Consider the following 21,679-nt stretch of genomic DNA (forward strand, 5'->3'; position numbering starts at 1 on the left):
ATGTACAATAATGTCAATAAAAGATGTGACAAAGAATACTAGAGTCAGACAGCAGTCACTAATAGGTGAGGGAAAGCCAGTGCAGGGTATGTACCACCAGCTGTAACAAGGGTAGCCATGTCTACCATGTATACAAGAGAACACTGAACTGCAAGCATTGTGGCAAAACAAATCACTTACCTCCCTCTTTCCAATACCCCCACTCTGCGAGGTTTTTTTGGCCCTGATTCTCTGATCTCCTTTGGCCCAATGTTCTCCAAGACTGTGATCCTTGATCACCTAAAGCAAGTGAAAACATACTTAACCCTTCACTGTCTGACCACCTCTCACAGAATTGTTCCCTTGTGGATGGAACCTGGGCCCAAAATCTAGGTACCATACAAATCTCACAAAGGTGACATAAACTGCATGGGGTGAGAAAGTGGGGTTCCTCAAATTCCTAATTCAACATTTTGCATTAGTGTTCGTTCTAATCATGATGTGGAGATGCCGGTGTTGGACTGGGGTGGATAAAGTTAAAAATCACACGGCACCAGGTTATAGTCCAACAGGTTTATTTGGAAGTATAAGCTTTTGGAATGCTGTTCCTTTGTCAGGTAGGTAGTGGGGCAGGATGATACGACACAGAATTTATAGTAAAAGATCAAAATGTCATACAACTGATACGATGTATTGAACAAACCTAGATTGCTGTTTGATCCTTAGAATGGAGATACAAGTTTCAATTCATTAATATGTAAATCCCAAAACTTCTTTCAAGTCACATTCCTGAGATAATTTAAGGCTTTTAAAAAAAGTGACAACTTGGCTCAGACAATGTATTAAAGGTTTGTTCAATACATCACATCAATTGTATGATACTTTGATCTTTTACTATAAATTCTATGTTCTATGATCCTGCCCTACTAGTTACCTGACGAAGGAGCAGCGCTCTGAAAGCCTGTTCTACCAAATAAACTTGTTGGACTATAACCTGGTGTTGTGAGATTTTTAAAAATATTCTAATCATGTTGGTGCAAATGTACACCTCTATTTGTCAGAGACTGGGCAAGCGCGGATTTGGGATAATATGAAGAGAACGGAGCTGTATAAAAGCCAGAAAAGAGAAAATGATGTCAAAGTGACAATGAAACTAGCACAGAGATTGATGCAAAAGAAAATCTGAAAACGTAGCATCATGGTGTGCACATAGAGAGTGACACTGGAGACGGAATAAATTGCTGGGAGTAAGCAGTAAATGATTTGCTCTTTTAACAAAAGCTGTCTGCCTAATTTCATTCAGGTCATCAATAAGCAAATAACTTTTTCAAAAAGGCGTGAGATGACAGGACAGGCTATGTGTCAGGATTGTGGTATTTGGGAAACTGTTGACTGCAAGACTCTCCCAGGTTCCCACATCTGCAGGAAATGTCTCAGCCCTGAGTCATTCTGGCTGCTGGTTATTGAACTGTGGAGTTCATTAGAGACATTCCAAAACAAAAGGGAGGGGAGGAATTTCTAGATTATTTTATCAACCACACACCCAGAGGAAAGCATAGGCCTCGCGAGGGGTGTGAATGTTGGGCACATGGTTGTAGGGACATAAGGGAGGCAGAGAAGAAGGCTCAGCAATGATTTATCCCATCCAACAGGTATAATGACTGGATTGCCTCTGATAAAGGCTGTCCAAGTAGATGGAGGACTAGTATAGTAATGGGATAGTGATGGGGGACTGTATAGTTGGACGGATAGATAGCTCCTTGTGCAGCCACTAATGAAAGCTCTTTTCCACTTAGAGCCAGGACCAAGGACATCTTAAGGTAGGTTTGGAAGTGGAGGAGGAAAATCTGGTTGTTCTAGTCTATATTGACCAAACATATGCCATCTACATGGAGATGATCCTGCTGAGGGAGTATCAGTTGCTATGAACTAAATTTAAAGGCGGGGTCTCAAGTTTAATAATCTCTGGATTATTGCCCAAAGCAGGTATGAATTGGTATACAGACAGACGGTAAGATAACAGATGCCTCAAGGGCTAGTATGGGAAAGGCATGTTCTTTTTCATGGAACATCAGCAGCAGCACTAGGGCAGGAATAAACAATACCAATGGGATGGGGTGTACAGTACTTAGGGTAGGAGCAGACTCCAAGTGGAAACGGTAAATAGGGAAGACACAAAGATTTTTTTAATTTTCAGGTTTTCAACTTAGAGGCTCAGTGAGCTTTTTCAGATTGATATAAAAGATCCCATGGCACTATTTTGAAGAAAGAAGTTGTCCATAAAGCCATAAAATGGAGGAGCAGAAGAAGGCCAATCAGCCAATGAAGTCTGCTGTACCATTCAATGAGATCATGGCTAATCTGATAATCCTAAACTCCACTTCCCTGCCTGGTACCTTGGTTCCCTTACCAATTAGAAATCCGTCTCAGCTTTGAATATACCCAATGACCCAACCTTTACAACCCTCCATGGTAACAAATTCCACAGATTCACTATTTTCTGCCTGAAAAATAATCCTCCTCATTTCTGTCTTAAATAACTGAGTTTGTACTCTGAGGTTAGGCTTGCTGGTCCTCAGGTATCCCAAAAGGGAAGTAACCTTAGCAGCAACTCAGTCATGCCCCCTGAGAATCTTATATGTTTTAATAGGGTCATCTCTCATTCTCCTAAATTCCAATCAGTAAGCCCAAAATATTCAATGTCTCCTGGTAAGAAAATTCCTCTATACTCTGAAACAACCTGCTGAACCTTCTCTGAATTAGGTCCAATGACAGTATATCCTTCCCTAGATAAGGGAACCAAAACTGTTTACAGTATTCCAGTTGTGATCTGTTTAGTGCTTTATATAGTGTTAGCAAAACTTCCCACTGCTTTTGAAATTAAGGCCATTTGCCTTCCCTGAAATTGGACACTGTATTTCTGTGATTCACGAACAATGGTGCCCAAATCCCTTTGTATTGCAGATTTCTGTAGTCTTTCCTCATTTAAACAATAATCAGTGCCTCTATTCTTCCTGCCAACATGTATAACCTCACATTTTTCCCATATTATATTCCACCCATTAACTTAATCTCTCTGTGGACTGTTTATGTCAGTCTCACCATTTGCCTTCCCTTTTATTTTAGTTAAAAATAACACAACACCAGGTTATAATCCAACAGGTTAATTTGGAAGTATTAGATTTCTGAGCTCCTTCATCAGTTAACTAGTGGGGCAGGATCATAAGACTCAGAATTGATGGTAAAAGATCACAGTGTCATGTGTGGTGAACCTATTCTTTTGACAAGGTCAGATTGTCCTTGGTTTTTTTCAGAGAGGTTTGAAACGACACAAGGCTCCAACAAGCCTGGGTTTGAAAGATTTAGTGGGGCCGTTTTTGTTTACCCCAAACAGGTAATGTCTCTGGCCTAAGCCTTTCATCTCTTAAAAAACTGTCTAATCTGAGGGGAGAGGCCAGCTAGCTGTGTAGCCAGCCTTTGTTTTGATTAGAGTTAGTTGCAGCAAGAGATGTGTGAAAAAGGCTGTTGAACTCTCTCCTCTGATTTGAACCTGTAACCTTTTGTGTCATTTTTAATCTTTGTGCTAAGGGGTCTGTTTAAGGGGATTGTTGCAAGTATCTTTGGAACAGCATCATTAAGTTGGATAGTCTGTCAGGTCTGGATAGGTTAAGTTATCCGGTATTCTATTTTCTGTTCTTTGTGTTTTATTCCGTAATTTTGTAAATAAATTCTGCTTGTTTAAAACTTAGCAGTCCGACCAGCTTATTCACACCGGGAATATTCATTATAAAGTTATCAAAAACTAATAGCAAAGATACAGTCTGGGCTACCTACTTAAAAATGCTTTGAGGGGTTGGGCCTGGTCCATAACATATGCAATTAAAATGATATCTTGAACAAACCTAGATTACTGTTAAGTCTTTCATCTTTTAGAATGGGCTGCAAGTTTCTGTTCATAAATATGTAAACCCTAGAACTTCTTTCAAGTCACATTCTCGAGATAACTGAAGGTTTTATATAAAAAAAAGGTAACATCTCGGCTCAGACAATGTATTAAAGGTATGAAGTTAGAGTCTGTCTGTATCCCAATTTTAAGTCAGACTGATTCTAAAGTTATAAAATGTTACATGGAATGACTGCCTGCATTGACTGTCTGCAGGTTATGTGCTTTTTGAGCAAAAATAGAATATATCTGCAAATACAATTCTGAAACTGCACATTCACCCCATAGGTTTATATGTGTGTGTTTGTGTGTGTGCATGTGAGGGAGGGTAAGTGAGTGTGTGTGTGTGCATGTGAGTGTGTGTAGGTGTGAGTGCGCATGAGAGAATGTGTGTTTGCGTGTCTGCATGCTTGGTGGAGTGTGTGTGAGTGTGATGGAGTATAAGCCTTTGAGAGGGTGTGTGCATGAGTGTGAGTGTGGGAGGTGTAAATGTATGTGTCAGAGACAGCATGTGTATGAGAGAGTGTCTGCGTGAGTGTGTGCGTATGTAAGAGTGTGTGTGAGAGTGTATAGTGTAATGGCATTACCTGTATTGTGACATGGACCCAAGGTCCTGGTTGAGGCCATCCTTGGCTATCAGCCTCTGCTTGGCCACTCTGCATTGTTGCATGTCCCGAAATCCGCCTTGGAGGATGATCACCCGAAGATCCGAGGCCGAATGTCCCTGACGGTTGAAGTGTTGCTCAACTGGGAGGGTACATCCCTGCCTGGTGCTGATTATTTATTTTTGTGTCATCCATAAACTTGGCTTTTTACATGACTTCTGTCATCCAAGGCATTTAATATATTTCATAAATAATTGTGGCCCAAGTGCATCACTCCATTAGTTACATGTTGTCATCCTGAAATACCCCATTATCCCAACTCTGCCTTCTATCTGTTAGTCAAAAATCTCTTCATGCCAATATTCTTGCCAGACACCCTGCATTCTTACCTGATTAAGTGCACTGCCTTAACCTCTTGGAAATCTTTACTCTTTTGGAAATCCAAATATATTACATCTTCTGGTTCCCCTTAATCTATCCTGTTTATTTCATCCCCAAAGAACTGTAAAAAAATTTGTTAGGCATGCTTTCTCCTTCATGATGCTGTGCTGATTCTACTCAATTTTATTACTTATTTCTAAATTCTCTGCTATTACATCATTTATAATAGACTTCCAATGATAGATGTTAAGCTAACTGGTCTACAATTAGCTGTTTGTTGTCTCCCTCTCTGTCTGAATAAGGGTGTTGCATTGACAGTTTTCCAATCCCTGGGACTTTTGCTAAATATAGGGATTCTTGGAAGATTACTACTAGTGCTACCATTATCACTCGAGCTACTTTCTTTAAAATCTTAGAATGCAACCTATCAGGTAAAAGGGACATATCAACCAGACAATTTTTATATGACTTACTTAGTTTGTCTTAAAATAGTTTTTTTTCTTCTTCTTAGTTTTTTGGGGAGAATATTTCATTGGCTTTTTATGTTTCTCAATCCTTTGCTTTACCACTAATCTTCGCTATATTGTATTTTTTTTCTTTCAGATATATACCATCCATAACTTCCTTAGTTAACCATGGTCAGTTTTTCCATTCCTTAAGATTTCTTCCTCAGTGAAATATGTTTTTGCTGTGAGTCATGAACTATTTTCCTAAATATGTGCCATTGTTTCTCAACTATCCTTCCTCTTAAACTCCTTTACCAGTCAATTGCAACCAACTCGGCACTCATCCATGTGTAATTATCTTTACTTAAGTTTAGCTTATTGTTTCTGACATACATTTCTTCTCAAACTGAATACTAAATTTTGCCATATATATGGCCATTGTTCACTTGGGGATCTCCTCTTTGAAAACCTGCTTTTTTTTTTAACACACTGTGAGCTGCAAAATAGCCTGATCCCCAGTTGAATCCACAACATACTGTTCCAATAAACTGTTTTGAATATACTTTATAAATTCTTCCTCATGCCTACTTTTTCCAATTTGATTTTACCAATCCACATGAAGATTAAAGTTAACCTAATATCCTAAGCACAATCTAGTTCTCAAACAACATCACGAAACAGAAATTCCTGGATTCAAAACATTAATTCTGATTTTCAATCCTCAGATATTGCTAGACCTTTAGCACACTTCCTGCTGTTATTTCAGATGTTAAGCATTTATAATACTTGCTTTTGTGTCAGGAAAGCATGTATTTAGTGACAATTAACTCATTGTTTCTGGGAGCTTTCTGTGTGCAAATTGAGCTCCGAATTTGCTGTATTACAATTACATATCATTAATTGTAAAGAGGTGTGTCACCTCATGAAGTCATTAAAAGCACCATGTAAATATTACTTTCTCTTTCTTGAGACATGGGTGATGGAGAATATCTGGAAGAAATAAATCAATATTCAACATAATTGAGAAAGGATACAGGAGCATGGAACAAACCAAACTTAGGGACAACATAAATGGCTATGGAATAATTAGAGTTATCAGTTACAAAAAGATGGTTAAAAATAAATTAAAGAGAACTACAAACGAAACTGGATTAAGATAATCTGTACAGTTAAACATTGTAATAAAACTAGTGAACTGAAGATAACACTCCTATGTCTGGGCTCATTGCGTTCCAAATTGGTTAATGTGCAGGTGATTCTTTCATTTCTAATACATATGCAAATTAAATAGCATACAGATTTGACTATCATACCGTTCCAAAATGTTAATTTTGGCTCAGGTTGTCTTTTTTTTGTCTCACCTTGGTTTCATGTAATTGGGCCAACAATGGGTGGTCAGCTGATCACTGTGCACATTTAATTTTTTTACTTTTTAAAACCATTTCGGCCCATGATGGTGCATGGTATTAAAATCAGCTGATGGTTTTCAAAAAGTAATATTTTATCATGATGATGGCAACCACCATGTCCAGCAACATGGCTCCTCTTCACTGGGGAAATGCCAGTAGTTCCAGCAGCAGCCATCACTCCCAATGGTGCTGCTGGCTCTAAAACGTTGCTGGCCATTGGCTGGACATTCTGCCTTGAGCCAGTTTCTGGCCTGACAGCTTCTAAACCACTACAGGGCAAACCTGGCCTCGCAGCTTTGGACTCATCTCCAAAATTTCAACTATAAGTTTGTGTTCATCATCTGTGTATAAATTTCTGGCCAATGTTTCTACATATGGAGAAAAGCAAAAGTAGAGGACATCCATAGAAGATAGTCACCAAGAAACCCAGTAGGGAATTCAGAAAATTTCTTTTTCCAGAAAGTGATGAGAATATGGAGCCTTCTACCACTGCAAGTAATTGAGGTAGAAAGAATAGTGGTATTTCAGGGGATGGTAGATGAGCATATGAGGGTGAAAAGGATATAAGATTTGGCCACTTACATTAAATGACTAAGGAAGGTCAAGTGGAGTATAAACACTTACTTGGATTGGTTCCACCAAGCTGCCTTTTTCTGCATTATATATTGTATGTAATTCTATGCAAAATGAAATGTTGAGCACGAGATTGAGTTATTTAACCTGATGTATTCTATTTTAAACTACAGACAGATTTTCACTCTGTACAGATGCTAGATATATGAAGCCCAATTGAAAGAAACACTAACGATATTATAAAATTATGTACAACAGAATGAATTAATATTGTAAAACTGTCTCTTTAATTTTAACGATTATGAATTATAACTTCAAAAATCAGCCTGCATTTCATTTTGGGAAATAATTTTAAAGATTTATTTCTTCATGGTCTGAAATGACATTTATTTTGTGTAAGTGAAAAAGAAGTGACACTGGTCCTATGTATGACTCCTGAAGGACTTGAACATATTGAGTATGTGAACAGGCGTTGAGACAAAAATGCAATTAAGTATATCTCTAAACCCCAAAAATACAGAGTCAATATACCATCACTGCCTCTCTGGTGTAAAACCTTAACAAATTTATTGCAATGTGTAATGCATGCTTGTATAGCATAGTTACTTCTGCTTTACAAAAGCTGCTCCTATATTACAGTCCATCATCGCCTTCAGTCTAGAGCCATGGAATCTTCAGTGCAGAAGGAGTGCATTCTGTTCATTCATTTTCCTAGTGCTAACCATCTGCTCCCATTTCCTTGGTGTTCTACCAACACATTTCCAAGCTTCTATTTTCAAACACTACTCCAATCCTTTTAAAAGGTACAAATAGAACTCCCAACAAGTGTGCATTAAGTAACAGAGCCAACTGCAAACTTTCGGCCTTGAAATGTTAGGGGGAAGAAAGCAGCTGATAATTGGACAAGTGGCCATCAAATTTATTTGTCATCTTGAAGTAATCTATTCTGTCACTTTCGCTTGGTTTTAGAATACTGTCAATAGTTGAGCAGGAAAACCCTACAGCGAATCAGGCAAGCGGCAAGTACAGTTAGTTGGAACATAAGTTTCTTGGTAGACCAGGAATAGATGTGAAGCTGAAAATTGCAATGTCTCCATTGATGTGAAAGTGTTACAGAATCATAGTTTCCATAGATGGCCTCCGTTATAAATACGGATATAGAAATGTATACTGGAATTTTTTAAAAGGTTTATAAGATCCTTTTGCTTTGGCAATTTATTCAGTTCAAGGCAAAATGAAGGCGGCAATGTTGTCTGTCTTGACATCCACCTGGCAACAAGCCAGGGTTGTTGATTATTGGAGATGAAATGGAGCCCAGATTGTTTCAGTGGGAAGAAGGTAAAAACAAAGCAAAACAAATTTTCTTGTGTTTATTTGATGCATGCTACATATTTATGCCATTTAGCATTGTTTCAATAGGCAAATTAATTTTTCCTCTTTACTTCATCAAGTCAACATAATTTAAAAATATAAGATAGGGAGAGAACAACCTGAGAAACAGTGAGAAAAGTCATTAAATAAAAAGGACATCTACTAAAAGAAGTGTTTTCTCTGTGTTAGTGTATATTACCACTGTTGCCAAAGTGGGTAGACCATCTGCTGTGGCTCTCAAGTTAAAAAGATTAGGTGAAGAAAAAACAGACCTATATGATTTCTAGCACCCAAACTGATTCACAGATTAAGAAAATCCTTCACACACCATTCTTTACTTTATCAAGCTGATAGAACAGTTAGCAATTAACCACTGTAATAGTACATTCTACAAAACTTCAAAACACTTTGAACTAAAATGGAAAGTTAAACTCAATGCACCAGTTCATATGAGTATGTAACCCTCTCCACAAAGCATACAGATGTTTTGCTCAGCAGTACCCAGTGTGTAATTAGCCACATCTTGTTGTGCAGTGCAACTGTCTAAGTGTTTTACATTTAATCTACGCAAAGAAAATCTTTAGCTCAGTTTGTTCAGAACTGGGTAATCTCAGGCATCCAAGACAGCAGTCAAGAATCCTCACGCATTCTGGACTGGTCACCAACCACAAATGTCATTCATGATTCCCTTCCAGGAGCTGTTGGTACAATTTGCAGAAGGGTTGGAGGTCGAGTAAACTTTCTTGCGGTACATGGGTGTTGGCAGTACAAAGAGGTTTGCCGACAACACCCTTATCAAATAATGCACCAATACTCTCAAACATATGTAACAACTTCTCACTTGACTGAGCTGGGTACCAGGATGTTTCTTGCTCCTGTGGGATTGTACCCTAATCATGCTCCCACCTCTTTGACAAGATTTTGATCATTCTTCCTCATGTCCCCTGCTTTGGTTTGACATCCAGGCCTCCCTCAAACTTCTAGGAGAAAGTGAGGGCTGCAGATGCTGGAGATCAGAGCTGGAAAAGCGCAGCAGGTCAGGCAGCATCCAAGGAACAGGAGAATCGACGTTTCAGGCATAAGTCCTTCTTCAGGAAGAGGGGCTTATGCCCAAAACGTCGATTCTCCTGTTCCTTGGATGCTGCCTGACCTGCTGCCCTTTTCCAGCAACACATTTTCAGCACCCTCAAACTTCTGCCATAAACATTGGAATTTCATTGTGTTACCATGAATATAAGTACAGGTTATTTTTGTTGTGCTATTTTACATGAAGAAAAGAAGAACAGAACAAGGAAGGGAGACAACCTTGATAATCCCCTTACGGCCTGATCTGTCCGTGGAAAACCCATCCAACTGTGATACCAATTTGGCCTTCAGCAACAGTCACAAATTGTCACTTCCTTGTGTCACTGAACATTGCAGCTTTTGCTTGGTCACAAAATCCAGCACAAAATAAGCATATGAGAAAGTGAGGACTGCAGATGCTGGAGATCAGAGTCAAAACATGTGGTGCTGGAAAAGCACAGCTGGTCAGGCAGCATCTGAGGAGCAGTAGAGTCAACATTTCCAGCATAAGCTCTTTATTAGGAGATACCAAGCTAAATGTTTAAATCAAATTATATTATTTTGGATACGAAAGTTAGCTAATTACCCTTGTTGATTTCCTTAGTGTCCGTTCTCCACATATGTTTCCTAATGCCCGTACATGCAGTTAGTCTGTGTGAACTCCCGTTATGGTGCTGTGTCCTCATCACCACTCTCTTTTTATTCTGAGTTTAGGTCATTACTTTTTTTTTATTCCCTTGCTCCACTTAGATATCCAACATTAAAACCTCGTGGCCTGCTCCTTCCCTTGTTCTAATACTTCTCACTATCCCAGACCAGATTGTCCTCTGCATGGCTTCCAGCATCTGCTCCAGCCATAAAGCACCTTTCCTGAAAGCACACCAATTAACGTCAAGCAAAGCTAGACACTCATAATACTGGCCTCCTACTGGTACATCCGGCCAATGAACAGCAGTTAGTGCTGGCTAGAAGCAGAATATGAAGGTAGCATGAAGTAAGCATGTTGTATACGTTCCAATCAACAGGCACAATTTAAATCATGTCATGCAATACTCACTCTGTTTATTGTGGACGTCAACCTATTTAGCTCTTTATATATTTTCGTTCACCTTGAATAAGTCAGTAGTTCTGATGAAAACCTCCATAATGTCGATGAAGTATACTTGCAGTTAGCTCAACTATTCCACTTGATGGCATAGCTGTCACTCACATAAATGCTAATTTTATAATCTACATATTTTAAAACTCTATTGTTGACCAGTCTAATTTATTTCATTATTTGTCAGTGTTCCAATATTTTTAACCTTGCAATATTTCCTGGCCCTTTTCTAATAACCATTTCTCTCAAGAACACAGTCAACAGCAATGTTGGCATGGTTGTGTTTATTACCTGTTTGTAGGTGCCCTGAGAAGCTCCTGATGAACTCTTCTTATGATTATTTGTATCAACGAGTGTCCTCTTCAAAGGGTATTTGTGGTACGGGAGGGTTTGAGATATAAAAATAGACTGGAAAGACTGGGACATTTTTCACTGGAGCGAAGGAGGTTCAGTGGTAACCTTCTAGAGGTTTATAAAATCATGACGGGTATGGATAAGGTGAATAACAAGAGTCTTTTCCCCAGGGTGGGTAAGTTCAAAACCAGTTTTTAAGGTGAGAGGAGAAAATTTTCAAAAGGACATGATAGGCAATTATTTTACTCAGAAAGTGGTTCATGTGTGGAATGGACTGCCAGAGGAAGTGGTGGATACAGATAAAGTTACAGTGTTTAAGAGACATTCGGATAAGGGAAGGTTTGGAGGGATATGGGCCAAGTGCAGGCAAGTGAGACTAGTTTAGTTTGGGAACATGGTTAGCGTGGACTGGTTGGACTGAAGGGTCTGTTTCCTTGCTGTATGTCTCTCTGGCTCTGTGCATAATCAGACTGGGCAAAAGCTAAAGCTTCACGTCTTTAAGAAGTGTTCGTGTGCCAGCTGGTTTTTGGCAATCTGGCAACGTTGTCATTTTTATGAGGTTAACCTACAAGTAGCAAGGTTCTTTAAAATTAATTTCAAACTGTTCATGACATCTGGCTTGCTTCCCAAAGCCATAACCACTGGATAACATTTCTCTCTCTCTCTCTTTTATTTTGTATTTAAACATGGTTTATTGTATGTACCCATGCTCAGTGTTTATAGGGATCGCATAGAGGAATTAACATGGCTCTTAGTCTTAAATCAATGAGCTTTGACAAAAGATGAATGAAGTTATTCTGCAACTGGCAATGAAAAATAATCCAAGGGAAAACTGCAGAGCATGATAGATCCTAGAAATTCTTTTTGGATATAACTGGGAAATGAGGAAATAAAGATTTGACAGATCACATAAGAACACCACCACACAAACATGACGAGGAATCACTTTCCAATTCAGTCTAGTGCAGAACAAAGTTTGAACTGGCATGTGCAAATTTCATTAAATAATTTCAAAAGTAAGTTTGACAAAATCCCAATTCAGCAACAAGTATGCAATACGAAACCTAATGGCAAAAAAGATGAAAATGTTCTGCATGAGTCCACGGGGCAACATCAAATGAGAGGACGGGTTGTGAGCAAATGATGTTTTTCTCATGGTTTAAACATTTTGTATTCGTGGGCATCAATACTACCCTCAGAACAGCCTCTTCTTTGAATAACAAGAGTCGCAAGTATTGGACATATGGAAAAATTCAATAATCCTGCTTTATTTCAAACCTGTGGTACCTCTGAGCATGACCTCCTCACTGATTTCCAGAAATACTAAGTTAAAATGATAGCATATATATATATATAGAAACATGCTAACATTTTACAGCAGGGGTGTGACTTAAAACTCAGTTGCAGCTGAACCCTCGCCAATGACTATATTTTTCCACTGTGAAGCTGCTACTGCTGAAAGATGCCCCAAAGTCAGAGGAAACAATTTGCTACTTTCTGTATTCTTATAGAGTAATGTTCAGGTTGCAGCAAGATTAGATTAGATTAGATTACTTACAGTGTGGAAACAGGCCCTTCGGCCCAACAAGTCCACACCGACCTGCCGAAGCACAACCCACCCAGACCCATTCCCTTACATTTACCCCTTCACCTAACACTACGGGCAATTTAGCATGGCCAATTCACCTAACTTGCACATTTTTTGGATTGTGGGAGGAAACCGAAGCACCCGGAGGAAACCCACGCAGACACGGGGAGAATGTGCAAACTCCACACAGTCAGTCGCCTGAGGCGGGAATTGGACCCGGGTCTCTGGCGCTGTGAGGCAACAGTGCTAACCACTGTGCCACCGTGCCGCCCACAGGCAAGATGCAGGCAAGATGCCCCCATGCAGATAAAAGGTTTAAAGTCTGCCATTAGCTTCTTGCTGAGATATCTCATTGACATTGCCATTGTTGGCGCACACACATGAGATTGAGGGCTCCTCAAGCAGTCAACCTGGGCACTGGCTGCTTTATGGGATTGGAGTCTGTCAACAACTACATCTCATTTATCCATTAAATTGGACTAGCATTTTGCAAATTACACCTAATTCTGACTGCATTTTCAACAAAAGAATCCTTGTCAAGAGGGTTCATCCAAAAATGATGAATAATCTTAATGAATATTATCAAACCAAACCGTTTATTCAAACCTTATCTAACTAGTCTGACTTTAACATCCATTCAGTGGGTATTTCACTTTGATGCTATACCTAGTAAATTGATAGTTTTCTATTTTGTTTTCAATCAGTTCTGAATTAATTGATGAAAAAGGATCAATTCCTATCCCAGCCCATTTATGGGTAACCCAGCTTTTGTTGATTTGTGTGTTTGGAAAAAAAAGCTAGTTGTGGAATTTCTGACATCTAGTCAAACATCTGCTCATATGAAGACAGCAGCCCGAGCAACTAATACCTCCTTCCAGTGAAACTGAAACAATTAGTGTGGTGAGAAACAGGGGAAGAAAACTGTAAAATGAAATTAAAGTTTAGAAAATCCAGTCAGTCAGGGTGGCCAGAGAAAGGGAGCATGCAGGTCCTATTGCTTTTTCTTGACAACTTCCACAACACATAAATTAGAAACAGAAGGATGCCATGTGGCCTATTATGCCTACTCTACTGTTGGATAATTCATGACTGATCTGGTTCTGGCCTCAATCCACTTTTCTGGCTACTCTTCGTAATCTCCAACTCCCTCGTCAATCAATAATCTAGCTACCTCTTCCGTAAAAATATTTAAGGACGCCTCCTCTATTACTTTCTTGGAAGAGAGTACTATGGCCTCAGACCATCTAATGAAAAACTATTCTCCTTCTCTCTGTCTTAAACGGCAGGCTACCTTTTTCAGTCTCTCCTACAGGGGAAAACAGCAGCATTTTCCCGACCAAGCTCACCATTTATTTTTCTAAGTTCTAAACATTACAGATCCAACCTCTCCAATTCTTCTTCATATAACAACCCCTCGTTGCAGCCGTGTGAGCCTTCTCTCAACTGCTTCTAATGCAATAATGCGCTTTCATAAATAGGAGATCAAAATGGTCAATATCATTCTGTGTGTGGTCTCGCAAGAGCCCATACGGAAGTAGTGGAATGTATAAATAAAATCAAAATACTGCAGATGCTGGAAATGTGATACAAACACAGAGAATGCTGGAAATACTCAACAATTTTGGCAGTATCTACAGAGAGAGAAATTGGATTAACATTTTGAATCCAGTATCACTCTTTTTCAGAACAATGAAATAATGAAGTCCCATTAGCTACATGGTTAGAGAGAACTTGCTGGCACAAAGGCAAAGGATTTAGAAAATGGAAATGCTGAATATGTAAGCTGTTACATTTATTTTGCAAAATATATTTCTAAAAACAAAATTGCCCTTTACCAATCTCAATTGCTCGGGGATTACAGGTTACTAGGGCAAAGTCACCTCACAGAAGATGAAAATAATGAACACATGGTACTGGCTGCTGCTGAAAGCAAAAATGATGAACATCAGAGTATTTAGTGTAAGATTTAATAACAAAACTTTAAAAGCATATATTTCTGTTATGTTCCTCTAGAATATCTTGAAATTAATTTACTCCTGTCTGATTTTCATTTTGGCAACATCTTTCAAATCTACTGTATCCAACAGGAGCTGAAACATTTTCAGGTACAAAACTATATTCAATTGAAATTACAAATCATGAAACGTACTATGAGTGGGAACATATTATGAACAGTTTGCCATTTATAGAGTTTCTTGACAATATTCACACGGGGCCACTTAGAATTTTTTATTTCTGTATGGTAGATATAAATAGTGCAGTCACTTGGAGTAGACAGTTGACCAGTACTAGGATGCTAATATTTTTTTTCAAAGTTACATGAGGTACTGACATTTGGCTTTTTGTACAGCAATTGGGCTAAAGGTGCATATTTTCCATAAACATCACAACCAAGTCTTAATTTCTTAAATAGAAGAACATTGATTATAGACAAGAGGTGCCAATATTTCACTTGCTGTTTTTAAGCAGAGGCCTTGCTACCTAGGTCTCATGCTTCACAATGCTTCATGATGAATGCCAGGCTTCTTTCAGGCTCACATTACAAGTGATACTTTATTACATGTTACAAATCAGGAAAACAACTGCAAGCAGGCAATACATACAAAATAGAGAACATACAACTTCTGTACTAAAATAAAGACTTTCAGTTTCTCAGACACTGAAAAAATAAATTACAATTTGAATAAAAGCTATTTACATACCTTTTTTATTATTTTGCATTTAAACAATTTGGATTTTTCAGAGGGATTTTTGTATAGGGATTAAACTAGCTTTCTACACAGCAGACAATATTCTTTGACCAATTTACTCATCAGGAGAATAACAACCATAATTTTTGGAAATAACAGTAAAAGTCAACAGATAAGTTCATTGTCAATAAAATGGTGTGCTTGTTTGTATATTATGGAATGTTACAGAACAATGCGCAAACAAAACTTTCCAAATAAGTGTAATGAGCCAGTTTAAGTATGCTCCATTTTATATATGTCCAATAAAGTGAATCTAAAATCATTTCAAATGTAACCAACAAGTTGTGAATGTGAATAGTTATTTATTTCATTTTGGTATTAATTCTGCAATGGTTAATGGATAAAAATGCAACTCAAACTAGTAACAGCTTTTTATGAAAAAGGGCTTGATTTACTAATTGGTTAAATAAATTCAAGTTCCAAAGAGGTATGGCTACGTGTGCAAAGAATGTGACAAACTTATTTGTAGTTGTTGGCATATTCTTGACAATAGTGACATTTGCAAGGCTGAATTTAACATTCAGCTGGGGCCTTAAATGGGTGGCATTACATTGCCAGTCTCTTTGAGGTAAAATTCAATAATTATCCTTCTCATTGAATTCAAACTATATTTTTTCCTACCATAATGTACAATTGCTCCATGGTTATGGTTGCATGAACTATACAAGGCTATTATATACTAGTGAGGGAGTACCCCAGTAAAATTACAGCTTTTTGTCATAAGGTTCCATTACAATCATGGTCAAGTATTCTAGTAAAAAATGTACTCTTTCAAATAACATAAATTCATATGGTAAAATAGCTGACTGGACTGAAAATGATTGTCAATAGAAATGTCATGTAAACTCGGGTAACAATACCTGAAGAACAGAGCTCTATTGTCGACAAAAAATTCTTGATATTATAGAGAAAAAACACTGTCTAGGGATGAATTCAAAATAGCATACTCTTACACAATTCAGTTTAAATTCATAAATTCCTTAGCTTCCACTATGTCAATGATACCTGAACCTCATGGAACTCACTTCAAGAAATCTCTTGACCTCTATGTACTATGGTTTACATTAAGCTCACAGTACAGTAAAGCTTTAACAATACACATGCTTGGTAAGAGAATGCTACTGAAGAATGGACATTTAATGGTCTTTTCCCTGATCTCATTCTAGCCAACTCTATTTCTTCAGTTGATTCATATATTCTTTAGTTGGGGAAATCAATTTTGTGTCAGTTTTCAAATCTGTAAAACTGAAGAATGTCATTCATGTTGATAAATTAAACAGGAATTTTATTTTGTACAGCTAAGTGAATCATGGCAATAGGAATGGAATAGCCCCTCAAGTTACTAAACTTGTCCATTGCCCAAAGCTAGAGAAATACTGCTCTCTAGTGGTCCTGTCTGTTTTTCATTATCAAATACACCAAAATCATTAGCCATGGCAGTACCAGTGGTTATATCTGAACTTTCACCTCAACCAGTTCTTTCACTGAAGTATCAAATGTCTTCTTTTCAGTCTATATTTTAATACATTCCCTGATCTTTCAAACTATGTCCCAATGGTAAATAATGTGTTCCCAAGTCTATGCCAAATCTGGTATGAAATGGATTGAAGGGCTATCAAAAAATGATCCTGTGAGGAATTCAAGGAGCCTTCTTGTCGGCTACATAGAGGAATGCTTGTCTCTGCTCCACAGCTCTTTACAAAGATATGTATTTGATTAAGTGCCTGACAGCATGATGTTAAAAGATATGAACCCATGGTACATAGGTCAACATGTTGGTGCTAAGTCGTACTGCCCCACTATACTGTCAGCCATTTCTAAAGTATATAAATCTAGCTTAAAGAAATGTTCCTTTTAGTAACTCTATACTAAAACACTTGTATATGTGTAGAGGGCTAAAAACCCATTAATGACCAATGGCCTGAGGCTTGTGACATCTGCAGGAAATTTTTCTTCCAAAATTTAGGTATAACTAGATGTTTTTACTTATGCCTTTGTTTAAGTAAAATAGTTATGAGAGCGAAAGTTTACATTAATCTGAAATGTTGGTCAGGCTCCGAAATATGGGGTTAATAGTCAGGGAGGAAGTAAACCAAAATAGTGAATCAGATCTTGCATCTGAACCCTTACAGTATGGTGCACTCAATGGACTGAGTAACTTTGCTTCTTTTATAGTTTACTGGGGGTACACTCAAACTTCTCCATTTTTATATGTATGAAATCTATTCACGTTATAGAAAAATTACTTAACATTAGACCCTCAGGTTATTCCTCCTGAAGAAATTAAGAATTATATCCACCTTGAAATTACTGCAAGCCTTATCTGTGTCTGTTGTGTAGTCACATGACCATAGTTGCATTTAGCAGCATTCTCTCTCAGTGCACTGAGTTCTCAACCCAGATGATATGTTCAACTGTCTGGATTGGAGCTTCAATACTTGAGCTGGGGACACCAAGCTAAGAGTATAACCTCAGGACCAAAGCTGACACATTTCTTCTGAACGTGACCCAAGACTGGTACCAATATCCTGAGTAGTGGCTAACTGGAACTTGGGATAAACAGAAAACACAGACAGATGCTTAATTCAAAAGTGAAATACCACAGATGCCGGATGGCTGTAGTAAAAACAGTAAATGCTGGAAACACTCAGTAAGCCTGGCAGAATATGCTGCCAGACCGCTGAATATTTCCAATAATTTCTGTTTTTACTTAAGGATGGTTAACTCTGGTTTAAAAGAGACATGTTGAATGTATAAAAAAGTTTTGGATGTAACTATTATTCAAAAATTGTCATCCACACTATTTGATGTGAGATTAGTAGTCATTTCCTAAAGGAACTCACCAATTCTGGTAATGTTTCATTGGGACTGTCCATCCTCTGATACATCTGAAATCTGGTAGCCATGTTATTAATGATTTTGTTCCATCTTTATTTAAGAACAACTAACTTGAAACAAAGCATCAGCCAATTGTAGAACCTTCCAGATCTGAGTTACTAAATACTTCAGTAGGGAATATCAAAGAACCAAGCCAATAGTGTGCTGCATCAAGTTATGTTCAATTTGGTCATGTTTTATATTGATTTTGCTTAAGGGCGATGTCTGAAGTATAAGATTGAGCACTTAGTTGAGATATAATATATAGCCACATCAATATTTGATTCCTCTACTTTGCCTTAAACATACAAACAAGAAACAAGATGAGACCATTAAGCTCTACGAGCTTGTTCCGCCATTCAATAAGATCATGGCTTAATTGAATTTAACCTCAACTCTACATTCCTGCATATCCCAATAATCTTTCATCACCTTGGTAATTAAGAATCTATCTATTCCTCCATTAAAAATATTTATAAATTCTGTATCCACTACCTTTTGAGGAAGGGAATTCCAAAGTTCTCAGAATTCCATTTCCCTCAGCTCTCTTAAGTGTCATATTTTTAAATTATGACCCCTAGTTCCAGATTCTTCCATGATGAAACATCGTTTCAACAATCTCCTGGTCAAGACCTCTCAGGATCTTGTTTCTTTCAATTAAATCAGCTCTGACTCTTCTAAACTCTTAGCCTGTTTAGCCTAGCCACATAGAGCTATCTGCTTATTCCAGTTATTAGCCTAGTGACAATTTATGCGTTGAAGAAGAATACTGTTCAACCACATTAGCTAAACTAACAGATGTACTCTTCCACATTTTAAGTGTGGTGTTTTCAGTGCTTCACCTGGCAAAGCTAGTGATGGGCAGTCAACCATCAAGGAAGCATTCTGTAGTGGGCAGGTAGAATTCATTTATTTGTTAAGGTAGGTTTTCATTGGTATCTGTGTTTGTGCTTGAACGAGATATCCTATGATCAAAGATAAATCATTCTATTATCTTAACCAAAATCACACACACCATTTTACTTTCATCAATGACAGTCAGTCTGCCCTAATGTGAGGGGTGATTACATACGCCTCCCATAGTAGCTTATGATCACATTTTTTTTGTGGGAGGAGTTTACCAAAGTAACATTTCCCTCAAAAGACTCCGGGCTATAATTATTGTTTGAAGAACAGTCAATTTTGTCAAGAGATTTTGGAGTGAGAGACTGAAATACTGAATGCTTGGCAGAAGTTTAAATTACATGGACTGTAAACCTGTTTATTATTGTTCAGATGTGAGTGGGGGGGAAAGAAATCACCATTTTAGTGTTCTAAGTCACAGAGTATGAAATCTTTACTGTGTTCCACAACCATGAGCTTCACATTTCATCGGCAAGTATTGAATTTTTTTGCAAAGGAAAAAAAGCATTCAAATCATAGCACCACAGAACAGTTTCTTACACCAGAGTAGCATTATTAAAGAGGGCAATCACAAGCTGGCTGAATTTGTTGTAGAGGGGAATTGATAAAAGAAAAAGAATTCGGTTCATAGAGTCTTACAATTTGAAAGGGATTTCTTAAAAAAGAAGAGGGTCTAATTTGGTGAATACAGCAAACAGTATTTAAAAAAAAGAAAATCAGTTTGAAGTGGGTTGCTGTGCTGAGTAATTTTACAGGAATCGTACCTGTAGGAGAGGACGAGGGAAAAAGAAAACTCTCACAGCAACCTTTTCTCCAATACTGCAAATACCTTCTTCCCAGAAAGAACAGCTCTTGGGGACTGAGTGAAACGTATAGAAGAGCTTTATCTGCACAGATGGTGTTACCAGCATTTCCTCTGATCTCAGCTTCCTTCTCTCAGTCTCACTGCAAATATCATTCACCCTGCTTTTAAGGATGGACATACACTTTCATGACTGGCAGCCATCGCTTGTGGATTTTACACGTGCCTTCCCAAATCCCATTTATAAATCACTGACAACAATACTGAATTCAACAAGTGGCTGCGAGAAGATAACCGGGGGAGGGGAGAAGGTTAAACACTTGGACCCGTTACTAATGCACAACACAGGTCCAAGGACTTTTACTGATGCTGGAAGCAAGGCACAACTTAGCTATCTTGTTTTGGCGAGTTGTAAGAAGCATTTGTTTTTAATCTGGCGAGTTGACAGTTTTGTTTAATAAATAAAAATTGTGAACTATACTATAATATAAACATTCATATTCTACATGCAAAGTCATATAATTTAAAGTAATAATTTATATATTCACATAGAAAGAGGAAAAGGGGATGGGGTAAGGAATCACGATTTGCCTAGTTTTCTGGATAATGCACAGAGGCAAGAGGTGTCTATCCTGATCCACCTCCAGCCTACATATTTATTGTTCTCTGTGCTCAGTGCCCTGACATAGGTCTGGCTGGTTTTACACTGTGAATTCCAATGTTTGTCATCGATGCCCCTGCAGCCATTCTTAACCGGTTTGGCCTCTCTGCACCGCGTCTCGTAAAAATACTGTTTGATGGCAGAGTTGCCGGTTTTAATCTCTCCCAGGACGGTCACCTGCTTCCCTCGGATGTCGATCGCCGCTGTTTTGTCCGTCACCCAGCGGCTCTCACTGTCACACACAGAGTATTCACCGCGATGTCCCCCCCTGCGCTCCGCATACCGCTTCCTCCTGGCGGTTCTGTTGTCCACCTCCAGTCTCTCCGCAAAATCCTCGATTAAGTACAAAGGGGGCGGCTGCAAAGGTGGCCGATCGCTCAGCAGCACTCTGGGCGAATGGTAGCGTTTCTTCTGCCTTAGTAACTCATCATTGACCGAGACGATTGGCTGGAAGTCAGATATTGTATTCCCCATGGAGTCTGTGTCCCTCCGGGTGTCGCCCTTCTGTTTGCTCTCCTGGTACTTCCCCTTCAGCTCTTCACTCTGCTTGGAGAGTCGACCTTTCAGGATGTCCGCCTGGAGGATTTTGATGATGAGCGAGCTCACGGATTCCTCGGACGAACCTCTCTTGTCCATGGTTGTAGCCTGGATGCCACCGAGATAAGTGAGAAGCATGCCGTACAAGAGGACAGACATTACTTTGTTCACCTGTAAAATCTGGGGGGGAGGGGAAAGAAAAGGCAGGGTGTCAGTTAAGGTCCATCCAGAGAAATGGTGCAGACCACCAAGTCTTACAACACAGAACAGAAATCACACGCAGAGCATCACGACAAACGTCTGTCCTCCCCTGAGTTACACCACGCTTTTTAAGTT

The 21,679-nt window shown here is 38.6% G+C and overlaps 2 protein-coding genes across 4 annotated transcripts in view; one reads left to right on the plus strand and one right to left on the minus strand.

Moving 5' to 3' along the window:
- The window catches only part of LOC122561635 (anoctamin-2-like), a 243,713-nt gene that overhangs the window by 211,250 nt on the left and 10,784 nt on the right, over nt 1–21,679 (plus strand). The gene's annotated exons all lie outside the window — the stretch shown is intronic.
- Nucleotides 18,886–21,679, minus strand: part of ntf3 (neurotrophin 3) — an 85,754-nt gene continuing 82,960 nt past the window's right edge. For all 3 annotated transcript variants that reach the window (XM_043713578.1, XM_043713576.1, XM_043713577.1), the window contains exon 2: nt 18,886–21,523. In XM_043713578.1, the coding sequence (XP_043569513.1) occupies nt 20,726–21,502 (777 nt within the window). In that variant the 5' untranslated portion in view covers nt 21,503–21,523 and the 3' untranslated portion in view covers nt 18,886–20,725. The remainder of the gene's footprint in view (nt 21,524–21,679) is intronic.

This window comes from Chiloscyllium plagiosum, chromosome 23, assembly GCF_004010195.1.
Source record: "Chiloscyllium plagiosum isolate BGI_BamShark_2017 chromosome 23, ASM401019v2, whole genome shotgun sequence".
In the NCBI taxonomy this organism is placed as follows: domain Eukaryota; kingdom Metazoa; phylum Chordata; class Chondrichthyes; order Orectolobiformes; family Hemiscylliidae; genus Chiloscyllium; species Chiloscyllium plagiosum.